The 12,052-nt window shown below is 48.3% G+C and overlaps 1 protein-coding gene across 1 annotated transcript in view; it reads left to right on the top strand.

The window, feature by feature from the left end:
- Window positions 1–4,745, top strand: part of Cmtm8 (CKLF like MARVEL transmembrane domain containing 8) — a 57,724-nt gene extending 52,979 nt beyond the window's left edge. Inside the window, exons 3-4 of the mRNA XM_028892997.2 lie at window positions 3,556–3,672; window positions 4,406–4,745. Of these exons, the coding sequence (XP_028748830.1) occupies window positions 3,556–3,672; window positions 4,406–4,489 (201 nt within the window). The 3' untranslated portion in view covers window positions 4,490–4,745. The remainder of the gene's footprint in view (window positions 1–3,555; window positions 3,673–4,405) is intronic.
- The last annotated feature ends 7,307 nt before the right edge of the window (window positions 4,746–12,052 follow it).

Raw genomic sequence — 12,052 nt, 5'->3', positions numbered from 1 at the left:
AGGACTGTCCGTCATCTCAGGGCTTTCCCCAGCTGTCTGCACACACACACACACACACACACACACACACACACACACACCCATGTTCCTACCGATATCTGAAGGACCTGTCTTAGGCGGCCGCTAAGTGCCATTTTGTCTTCAAAATTGGAAAGGGAGTAGAGAATCAGTTCACATATATGAGCTCCACATCCAGGAGGCTGAGGCAGAAGGATGGCTTCCAGTTACAAGCTAGCCTGGGCTACAGAGGGAGACTCCAATACCAAAACCCAAGACTGATGTCCTGAGTTTGATCCCTGGGACCCACGTGGTGGAATGGGTGACCCGGTTCCCAGAAGCTGTCCTGGGTGTGTCCTTCACTCACACACACACACAGCCTGACACGAGCGTGTGCACACGCACAAAATAAATGTAATTTAAAAAAAATGTAACCCTAGAAAGTGTGGTGCACACCTGAGTATAATCAAGCCAGTTTAAAGCTTCAGTCTGGGGGCCCGAGAGGTGGCTCAGTGGTTAGAAGAAGCACTTGCTGCTCTTGCAGAGGAACAAGGTTCAGTTCCCAGCACCCACATGAGAGCTCAGAACGATCTCTAACTCCAGGTCCAGGGGATCTGACGTCCTCTTCTGGCCTCCACAGACACAGCACATACATGATGCACAGATGTGTATTCAAGCAAACACTCAGACACATTCAATAAAAATCGAACTTCTTTTAAAACAAGAAAAGCAAGCTGGGCGGTGATGGTGCATGCCTTTAATTGGAAAACCTGTCTTGAAAAACCAAAAAAAGAAAAGCTTAGGTCGAGGGCAAAGATGGTTCAGTTGACAAAATGCTTGCCGTACAAGCCTGAGGACCTGAGTTCCGATCTCCTGGACCCATGTGAAAAGCTGCAGTGGGTGGCAGATGGCTCGGCAGGTAAAGGTGTTTGCCACCCAGCCTGCCAACCTGAGTTTAATCCCTGGGTGGCACATGGTGGATAAAGAGAACCAACTCCTGAAAGATACACACACACACACACACCCAGAGTCTGACTCTATCACTTACCTTTGGTTAGTGGCTCCTTGTTGATTCAGCGCCCTTAGCTACAAGGAGCATTTTTAAAAATATACTTACTTTATTTTCTATGTGTACATGCAGGAGCTCAGGGAGGTCAGAAGAGACATCAAATCCTCTGGAACTGGAGTTCCAGGTGGTTGTGAGCTGTCAGATGGGTGCTGGGAACCAGGCCCTAGTTCTCTGGAAGAGCAGTGCTCTTAACCACTGCGCCATCTCTCCACCCCGACATGGAACTTCCTAAAACACTCCACCTGGTGGAGGGGGCCACTTCGGAGGGTGGTAACCTGCCTGGTTGGAGCTTACATTCTCCCCCAGCATGGCCAGGTGGCTCAGTCACTTCTTACAAACTCTCCTCTGAAGTTGGTATCTAGTTCTGGCCCGTAGGAACCTGCCCAGACACTGAATTGCTTTCCCTCTCCTGTGGAGGGATGGATGTCCTTAGCAGGTCAACATTTTAAACCGAGGGCCCCAGAGGGCCCCCGGTCCACGGTCCGGAGGATAAACAAAGAGTGGCCGACCAGCTGAGCGTTTATCTGCGTGCTCCTTTATCCCGGAGAACACAGAGGCTTTCAGAGCAAGGCGGGATGGAATTTCAGGAGGGGACTGTGGCCCCCCCCTCCCCTCCACCAAAGAGCAGCTGGCCACCTTTGTAAAGTTTCATGCTCTCTGCAGCTCACTCCTGTAGCACAGGGATGTTTTGAGACCCACCGGAGGGTCTAGCATGTCTGAGCTGCACCTGGCCCGCCCTTCACAGCAGCAGGACAGCAGGATGCTGTGATGCCCATTCCTCCCCACCCCACCCCGCCCCCCAGTTCTCCTCTGGAGCCATCTGAGGAGATGGTTTCTTGGTTTTGTTGTCCTTTGGTTTTGGTTTTGAGACCCAGGCAGGTCTCTGTGTGGCTGAGAATGACCTTAGTGCACCATGACACCCACATTGTAGTCCTAGGAGCTAGGGAATGCGAGGCCATGGCATGCACGAACTTCTACACAATGAACTGAGCTGACACTAGAGTGAGCTCCTATCTATTAATTAGGAAAGCTCAACCTTAGCTTAGGCTTTTCCCCAACTAACTCTTTTCTTTTCTTTTCTTTTTTCTTTTTTCTTTTTTTTTTTTTTTTTTTTTTTTTTTTGGTTTTTCCAGACAGGGTTTCTCTGTGTAGCTTTGCACCTTTCCTGGAACTCACTTGGTAGCCCAGGCTGGCCTCGAACTCACAGAGATCCTCCTGGCTCTGCCTCCCGAGTGCTGGGATTAAAGGCGTGCGCCACCACCGCCTGGCAAAACATTTATTTATTTATTATGTACACAGAAGAGGGCACCAGATCTCATTACAGATGGTTGTGAGCCACCACATGGGTGCTGGGAATTGAACTCAGGACCTCTGGAAGAGCAGTTGGTGCTCTTAACCTCTGAGCTATCTCTCCAGCCCCTCCCCAACTAACTCTTAATAACTTAATTAACCTGTTTTTATTAGTCTGCCTTCTGCCACGTGCTAGGTTACCTCTCCTCCGTCCCGTATACATGACTTTTTCAGTGTCTCGCTGGCGTCTCCCCCATGCCTAGGTTCATCCCGAGTTCCTCTCTTTCCCCGGAAGTCCCACCTGTTCTCTCCCGCCTGGCTACTGGTCATTCAGCTCTTTATGAAACCAATCACAGTGCCCCATCTTCACACAGGGTAAACAAATAGTCTGCAACATTTCCCCCTTTTTGAATAAATAAAAAGGAAAGGGTTTAACTCTAACATGGTAAAACTATACAGAGTAAGAACAATCATCAGGTAAGAATTACATTCACAGTGTTGCCCAATTGGCTTTTCAATCTCCACTGTTAAAGAGTAAAGAAAAATAGGGGAGCCAAGGTGCCAACAGTCCCCAGGACTCTGAGGTTACCTGCTCCCTCTCTCTCCCTGCCCTCCCTCTCTCATTTTAAGGAGTATCTATGAGGCTGGTGGTGATGGTGGTACATACCTGGCATCAGAGTACTCAGGAGATAAAGGTAGGAGGATCAGAAGTTCAAGGCCAGCTTATGCTATATGCCTGTCCCCAAAACATACATGCAAATAAAAACATACATACATACAAACACACCTACACATATATAATTAAGAAGTAGCTTTAGCTAATTGCCCCTCCCTGGGACTAGGAACCCAGGAGAAAGTCTCTGCCAGAGGACATGTGCTAGATGACCACAGCTGAGGTGAGGGCCGGGGAGAGGCTGCATGGCCCTCCCTGCTGCCTGCCTCCCTCCACCAGGATCACCATGCTGAGGTTCACAGGAGCAGCGGACCAGGAACAGTGCAGGAAGAGAGATGGTTAAAGGGACAGTCTGCAGTCTGGGGGCCCCGGCATGTGGCGCCCTGGACTGGAGCTGCAGTGACATGCTCTCCTCCTTCAGCTGCCTCCTTTTGGCCTTCCCCAGCTGTCCACGGGTTCCTTCGCACACTCGGGTACAGCTCCTGCCCTGCGAGTTCCCCCCCTCAACACTCTGCCCTCTTCACAGGGCCTGTACTTTAACGGCAGTGCCTTCCTCTCGTACCTCTCAGCCGCCATAGTGGATGCATCCTCTGTCTCCCCAGAGAAGGAGAGTCACAACTTCAACAGCTGGGCAGCCTCCTCGGTGAGTCAATCCTCCCAAGCACCCCCCACAGTCCTCCTGAAACTTTCTCCCCCAGGCCTGTTCGGGAAGAGGGAGGGGTCAAAGTTCGCTGCAGAGAAAAAGGGCCACTTGCATTAAGTGACAAGTAGCGCAGTTGACTGGGTGATGGCCAACAAGGCAGTACAACCTACAGGCCAGGCTTGGGTTAGCACACAGCAGGAGGGAGCCAGAGCACAACAGCAGCTGCCCTTCTAGAAAGGACCTGAGTTTGCCCTGAAGAAGATGCGCAGCAACGGCCAGCTCAGGAGGGTGATATGCACTCGGAGCTTTGCAGGACAGGGCGAACCTTGGAGCAGCAAGGACAGCCTCCTTTCCTGCAGCTGCCACGGGCTCACCCTCCCTGAGCTGTCCCCTTGGTCCCTCCTAACTTTCAACAGAGGTTTGCACACTGAGATTTGAGATTCATGAACACACACTGGCCGGGGGATGTGGCGGCGGCGGCGGCTGCCTCACCTCATTTCTTCGAGGTGATGGCAGACACTGGAGGCTGGGCCCTGTCTAAGGTTACCCGCACGTACACATCTCCATCATCACCCCTAAAGAAAAGTTACTGGCGCAATTTTAAAGTAGGTTTAGAGAAGGAAGCCTAGGGTCCAGGACGGTTTGAGCACCTGACCCGGTGGAGGGAAAACAATAACTTTCCAGTCTGGACATGTGCTGAAGCCCCGTCTCTACCATTCTTCCCTCCCCACAGTTCTTCGCCTTCCTGGTCACCATCTGCTACGCTGGAAACACTTACTTCAGTTTCATAGCCTGGAGATCCAGGACCACACAGTGACTTCCTCTTCGGATAATGGAGAAGAAAACACACCAGGATGAATCCCTCTGTAAAAACCGTTGTAGCTATAATGTACATTGCCCCAGAATTGTATTTAACTAATGTTTTTATATCTTAGTTAAATTACCTCCTAATGGCTTGTTACAATTAAGCTGGATACTTACTTGCTGTGACTTCTAATGAACCCCGAGGTCTCTCGACCTCCTCATAGGCTTTATTTTCTTACATAATGTATAAATAAATTGTTGGATGTTAAGAGTGTGTCAAATTTGTAAAGCTAACTTTTTAAATTACATTTTTGCTAATTTAGTATGTGTGCCTGTGTGTATGTGTTTGTGTATGGTGTGGGTATACAAGTCGGCCACAGTGCACATGTTGAGGTCCAAGGCCAACTTGCAGGAGTGAGTCCTCTCCTTCTGCCCTACAGGTCCCAAGGATAAAATGTAGAGCTCCAAGCTCGGCAGCAGGAGCCTTTCTTTGCCCACTGATCCATCTCGCTGGTCTAAAGCTAATTTTTCTTTTTAAAGATTCTTGTTTGTTTGGTTGTTTGGTTGGTTGGTTGGTTTTTCGAGACAGGGCTTCTCTGTGTAGCCCTGGCAGTCCTGGAACTCACTCTGTAAACCAGGCTGTCCTTGAACTCAGAGATCCACCTGCCTCTGCCTCCCAGGGATTAAAGGCATGCGCCACTACCATGTGGCTTATTTTTATTTTTAATTGTGTGTATATATGTCTATGTAGGGTGAGGACATCAAATCCCTTTAGCTGGTGTTTGGACAGTTATGAGCTTGGTCCCCTGCAGGAGCAATGTATGGCTCTTACCTGCTGTGATCTCTCTCCAAAGCTGATGTTGAAGATACCAGATTCAATGGCGCAACGTCCCAGCAAATGTTTAATGTGATGGCTAGGAGGCACACCCAGAGCCTTGCCGCTGGGAAAGCTCTCCTGCTCTCAGGGCTACTCAGGCAGCCATATTTGTCAGAAAACACTTGTCCTTTGTCTCCAGGACAGGGTGGCAAGAGAGCCTATCTCTTCAGTCTGGGAGCCACAGTGCCCATGACTCTCACATGCTGGCCCATATGCTAGAGCAATCAAATGAGACATGGCCTCAGGCTCAGTAATGAGCTCTTGGGAAAGATGCCATCAGGACAGGATTGTTCATTCTAGAACACATTGAAATAAATATGTAGCCATTAAAAGGATCGATAGGTACAGGCACCTTTAAATCATGTTGAGGGCTGGGGAGAAGGCTCAGTTGCCTTGCAAGCAGGGGACCTGGCTTTGATCTCCAGAACCCACATTTAAAAAAATAAAATAAAAAATGCTGAGGCCGTGACTCTTCTGGTGGAGCACTTTAGAAGCCCCAAGTTCAATCCCTGGCATAGGTGTACACACACATATAACCCCAACACTCAAGAGGTAGGAGCTAGAAGATCAGAAGTTCAAGGCTACCTCAGACCCTGCCCCCCCACCCCCACCCCCAAAAAATTCAGGCCTGGTAGTGCATTTATATTTGGTTGTGAGCCTAGCCTTTAAGGGCTGAGCCATAGTGGATTTATAATCCCAGCACTAGAGAAACACAGACAGGTGGGCCCCTCAGAGTTTCTACTCTGCCAGCTAAACCTACTTGTGGAGTTCTGAGGCAGCCAGTGAGAGACCCTGTCTCGAAAAAGGTGGACAGCACCCGAGGAACCATATCTAAGGTTGTTTGTTGTCCAGCGTGGGTGCACACACACAAATCTTGCTGACCCCAGAGATGAGTGTGCCAAATTTGGGCAGAACTTCTATGCCAAAATGTCTCCATACTTCAGATGATGGCATCTTCAGTTATCAGATAGCGGGAGAACTCAGATGAGCCAGGCACATGCACTGAGAGGAAGTGTTTTTAGGCGGGACGCTTCCTGCTGCTACAGCAAGTATCTCGGGCTGACTTTTCAACTTGAGTTTTTAAAAAACAAGAAAAAACCACAGAAACGTTAGTGAGGTTGCTGTCATGTGCAAGGCTGAAGCACCCGCTCTCCATATGACGTCCCACGGGCTTCTAGGGCTTTCCGTGGTCCCTCTCCTTTCGTGCTGTTTCTTTCGCTTGTGTGTTTGGGTTTGTCTTGTTTATTTGGTTCTCCATGGCATCCCTGGGACAACCTGCCGCTTGGCGACTTTGCAAAGGATACAATAAAGCTGCCAGCAGTTCTCACGTTTCTGCCCAGGCTGCTGCTCCTGGAGACATACTGGATAGGCTGTGCTTGCTGTGCTGCTCTGAAGAGCGGATGCATTCACTGCCCACACGGTCTAAAACGATGGTTCTCAACTTGTGGCTTACGGACCCTTTTGAGGTCCAATGGCCCTTTCACAGGGGTCACCAAAACCATCAGAAAACAGATATTTACATTACGATTCATAACAGTAGCAAAAATTACAGTTATGAAATAGCCACAAAAATAATTTTATGGTGGGATCACCAAAATATGAGAAACTGTATTAAAGAGTTACAGCCTAACTGGGCGGTGGTGGCACATGCCTTTAATCCCGGCACTTGGGAGGCAGAGCCAGGCGGATCTCTGTGAGTTCAAGGCCAGCCTGGTCTACAGAGAGAGATCCAGGACAGGCACCAAAACTACACAGAGAAACCCTGTCTTGAAAAAACACCAAAAAAAAAAAAAGTCGCAGCCTTAAGAATCACTGATCTAAAGGGTGAATACATTCACCACCCACAGCCACTTCCCCCCACCATGACAGCTAGTCTACTAGGAAACAACGTCTCAAAAAAAAAGCCAGCTGTGGTGATTTGAATAAGAATGGCCTCTACGACCCTAGGATGACTGTGGCTTATAAGTTTTGGTTTTACTCAATTACTGGGCAAGCCTCAGTGAAACATTTCACAATTAGGATAAGAATTTATACTTTATCAAGCTGATAACAGAAAAATAAATTTAAAAAAGTGAAAACAAACGAACAAACAGCAGCAACAAAAGCGCAGTGTGGTATTTTAGACTTGTAATCTCAGCTCTTGGGAGGGAGACTGAACTGGAAGATCTGGACAAAACAAAATAAATCCATAGACTTACCTTGGGGAAAAAAAAAAAAAATGACCCCCACAGGCTCCTGTATTTGAGTGCTGGGTCTTCAGGGAGTGGCACTACTTGGGAGGGATTAGGAATTGTAGCCTTGTTGAAGGAAGTGTGTCACTGGGGGTGGACTTGGGGGTTTCAGAAGCCCAAGCCAGGCCCAGAGGCTTTGTTCTTGCTGCCGGGGTTCCAGTTAGAATTCCCAGCTACTCCAGCGCCGTGTCCGCCTGCACACTGCCGTGCTTCCCGCCAGCGCCGTGTCCGCCTGCACGCTGCCCACCAGCGCCGTGTCCGCCTGCACGCCGCCCACCAGCGCTGTGTCCGCTTGCACGCCGCCCACCAGCACCGTGTCCGCCTGCACACTGCCGTGCTCCCCACCAGCGCTGTGTCCGCCTGCACACTGCCGTGCTCCCCACCAGCGCTGTGTCCGCCTGCACACTGCCGTGCTCCCCACCAGCGCTGTGTCCGCCTGCACACTGCCGTGCTCCCACCAGCGCTGTGTCCGCCTGCACACTGCCGTGCTCCCCACCAGCGCTGTGTCCGCCTGCACACTGCCGTGCTCCCCACCGCAACGATAACGGCCGAAACCTCTGAACTGTGATCCAGCCCCAATTAAATGTTCTCTTGATAAGCGTTGCCGTGGTCATGGTGTCTCTTCCAGCAACAGGACGCGGACTCAGACACCCAGGTATGGTGGTACATGCTTTCAAGCCCAGAGGCAGGGGCAGCTTGTTCCTGTTCAAGGCCAGCCTGGTCTACATAAGAAAGAATTCCTATGAGTTAGGGCTACAAAGCAAGACTGTGTCTCAAAACAACAAGAAAAAAGTAAAGTTTGGGTAATCTCATTGTATTTAATCCCCCAGGTTATCAAAACCAAAGATGAATTAATTAAAATAGTCTTGTGTGCTATTTCTCTGTCCTCTCCCTAACCAAAGCAAGGACACCGTCCGTCCACTTACCCAGTGGATTTTGTTAAGTACTTTATCCTGCTGTCAAGGCTCCATAAAAGGGCAAAGAAACAGAGGCCTCAAAAGGCGTTTCTGGGAACCTTCCGAGGGAGGCTTTTTCAAGTGTGAAGGAGTAAAGTCCACTGGGGGGAGCATGGCTCTTCCTAGGCTGGAAATCCCAAAGACCAGCGTGAACACCACCTACCCGGCTGCCTTTCTCTGGTTTCTCAGAAGCAGGCCCATAAACTCCCCTGAGAATTCATCAAAACAATACACATGGGTTCAACCAAAAGAAAAATTTATTTCTTTAAAAAAAAAAAAAATCAAGAGACCTTTCTGGTGAATCATCTCCAAGTTTGCAACGATTCCAGAAAGCTGGTGTCAACAAGAATTCCTGGAAAGAAGCTGTGTCTGCAACAACTGATTGACTGATAGAACTGTAGTGCTGTGGAGAGGTTGGAATGTTGCAGGTCCTCAGATAACTAGTTACCTTATCTCTCACGCTATCACCCCTCCCTTGAATGGCCATTCCTTGCTCACTTCTCTGTCTGGTTAGCAACTAACAACCTGTGACTAATAGATTAAAAACCTCTGGAATCTATGAACTTAGCGGAACACAGGCTTCCACAACCCCAAAGCTAAGAATGTCACACCAGACAGCATCTGAGGCCTACAGAAAAGCCTCCCATCTGCTGTAACAGCCTCTCTCTGACGCATCCACGAACAGCTTTCAAACCTGCCTTGCTTTGTGGCTTTGTTCTGTAAAGCTATACAAGTGCTTCTGCAGGGGAACATGGAATTGAGTTAACTGAAATCTGTGTTCCAGGACCACAGTCACTCAAATTTGGCTTCAGAATAAACCATCTCTTATTCTTTTAAGGGGTTGTTTTGTTTTTGTGTCAATAGTTGAAAACATTTGAACTGGATTTGATTTGATTTGTATTTTTGTTGTTTAAAAAAAAAGAAAAGACGGGCTGGAGAGATGGCTCAGAGGTTAAGAGCACTGGCTGTTCTTCCAGAGGTCCTGAGTTCAATCCCCAGCAACCACATGGTGGCTCACGACCATCTGTAATGAGATCTGGTGCCCTCTTCTGGCCTGTAAGCATGCATGCAGGCAGAACACTGTGTACATCATAAATAAATAAATCTTTAAAAAAAAAAAAAAAAAAAAAAAGAAAAGACAGTATAATGCTGCATCCCCCACCCCCAACAGACAGGGTTTCTCTGTGTAGCCCTGGCTGTCCTGGAACTCACTCTGTAGACCAGGCTAGCCTCAACTCAGAGATCCCCTCACTTCTGCCTCCCGAGTGCTGGGGTTAAAGGCGTGTGCCCCCCTCGTGCCTAAAAGAGACAGGCATATTTGAGTCCATCCTGGTCTATATAGAGGCTGCCAAGTCAGTCAGGACTACATAGTGAGACCTGTTTGAGGGGGAAAAATGGAAGAAAATGGGGGAAGGAACAAGGAAAACAAAGTGCAGTGACACCTTACATGTGAAGGTTCCGTGGAGGCTGGCGAGATGGCTCTGCAGTAAAGATGCCACCACGCCTGTGACCTGGGTTTGAATCCCAGGACTCCCACAGTGGAAGGAGAGACCTGACTAGGCAAACTGCCCTCTGACCTCACGGTGGGACACACACACACACACACACACACACACACACCACACCACACAAATAAGTGTAATTAAAATATTTTTATGATGCCACAATGAAAGCTGTTACTTTGTATGCTCACCTAAAAATCATCTCTCCCATCATTTGTGCTCAACAGCTGAGTCCACTTTTCAGCGTTTCCTGGCCTCTTAGATGGAACTGGGCAGGTTTTTAATTTAATGTGTTTACCTACTCCAGGCTAATCAATAAAAGAAAGGCTTGAGGCATTTCATTTCTTCTCATTGCTTTTCCAATCCATCCTCCTAATGATAAATATTTGGCTAGTATTTGAAAACTGTAAGAAAACTGAGAGAGGAAATGTTTAATTGCAATAATTCATTTTCAGATTTTTAAATTGCTCCCTTCACCGGAAAGATCCCTTCAGGGTACTAGCACACAAAAGATTTCAAGTGCAAACGGTGTCTCTGTATGAAGCGCTGAAGATACATCTGGGGGAGAAACCAACTCAAAGTCTGTATCTCTGCCCCCAAGACAATGAGTGTTTTAGTCGAAAAGATGGCATTGTGTGGGGAAATGGCCTTGATTGAAATGTAATGGAAAAGATAAGTTTCCAAAGAAAATAACATGGACATACAAGGCCGGAATGTAATGTGTGAGTATACACAGTGCACACACGTGTGCACTGGAGATATGACTCAGTGGGCAAAGGTGCTTTCTGCACAAGCCTGAGGACCTGAGTTTGGATCCTTTGCACCCACGCCTGCGATCCCAGCACTGGGAAGCAGAGATGGGAGAATCTCTGACACTTGCTGGCCAGTCTAGACTACTTGACAAACACTGTTAAAAATCAGATCTAACACTTCATTTTCAAAGGGGCCTGGAGCCGGCTTAGGTCCTGGTGCAAATGAACAGAAAATACCAGACCCCAGCTAACACCCGCTGGTCTTGCTGTTCCTCCCACCCACACTCTGCTTAGTTACCTACCCATCCTCTCCTGCCCAAACTAGTTTAGAGGAGAAAATTACTCACAGTCAAGTTTGCCTGCAGGGTCGTGAGTCTGAGAAGTTTAAAATAAACAGCATACAGGTGTCACACACCTTTAATCCCAGCACCCTGGAGGCAGAGGCATGTTGATCTCTGTGAGTTGGAGGCCAGCCTAGTCTCCCTAGAGAGTTCAAGATCAGCCAGAGCTACTTAGTGAGGCCCTGTCTCTGAAGTACACAAAAATAAACAGGAAGTGACCTGTAAGCAGGAAGCTGTAAAGGGCAGTGTAGGTGATGTGGGATACAGGGAAGACGATGTAAGATGCTACAAGTAGGACTGGACATGGGGACTGTGTGAGGAAAGAAAGGATGGGGGAGAGGCTTCCCGGCATCATAGGGGTAATAGTTTCTACTGAGTGTATCAGCAAAAAGTACAGTCTGACCTCCAGCCATTTTAACTTTTAATGAGGCCTCAACCTGTGTATCAAAGAAAAATAGTCTTCCTTGGGCTGGAGAGATGGCTCGTTGGTTAAGAGCACTGGTTGTTCTTCCAGAGGTCCCGAGTTCAATTCCCAGCACCGAGCGGCAGCTCACAATTGTCTGTATCACCCTCTTCTGGCTTCTTCAGGCACCATGCAGACACATGGTGCCCAGACATAGATGTAGTCAGAATGCTCATAAACATAAAATAAATAAATACATTTAAAAATCAAAAGGAGTCAAAACAAAACAAAACAACAACAACAACAACAACAAAAAAAAAGCCTTAAATCAGGCAGCGGTGGTGGCGCACGCCTTTAATCCCAGCATTTGGGAGGCAGAGGCAGGTGAGTCTCTGTGAGTTCCAGGACAACCAGGGCTACACAGAGAAACTGTCTTGGGAAGGGGAAAAAAAAGAATTAGGACTAAGCCTGTATTGTGTGACTTCTGAGACATGAACGTCTGTTCACCCCAGGT

The sequence above is a fragment of the Peromyscus leucopus genome, chromosome 7 (assembly GCF_004664715.2).
Source record: "Peromyscus leucopus breed LL Stock chromosome 7, UCI_PerLeu_2.1, whole genome shotgun sequence".
NCBI lineage: Eukaryota > Metazoa > Chordata > Mammalia > Rodentia > Cricetidae > Peromyscus > Peromyscus leucopus.
This window is presented reverse-complemented; position numbering and strand designations above follow the sequence as displayed.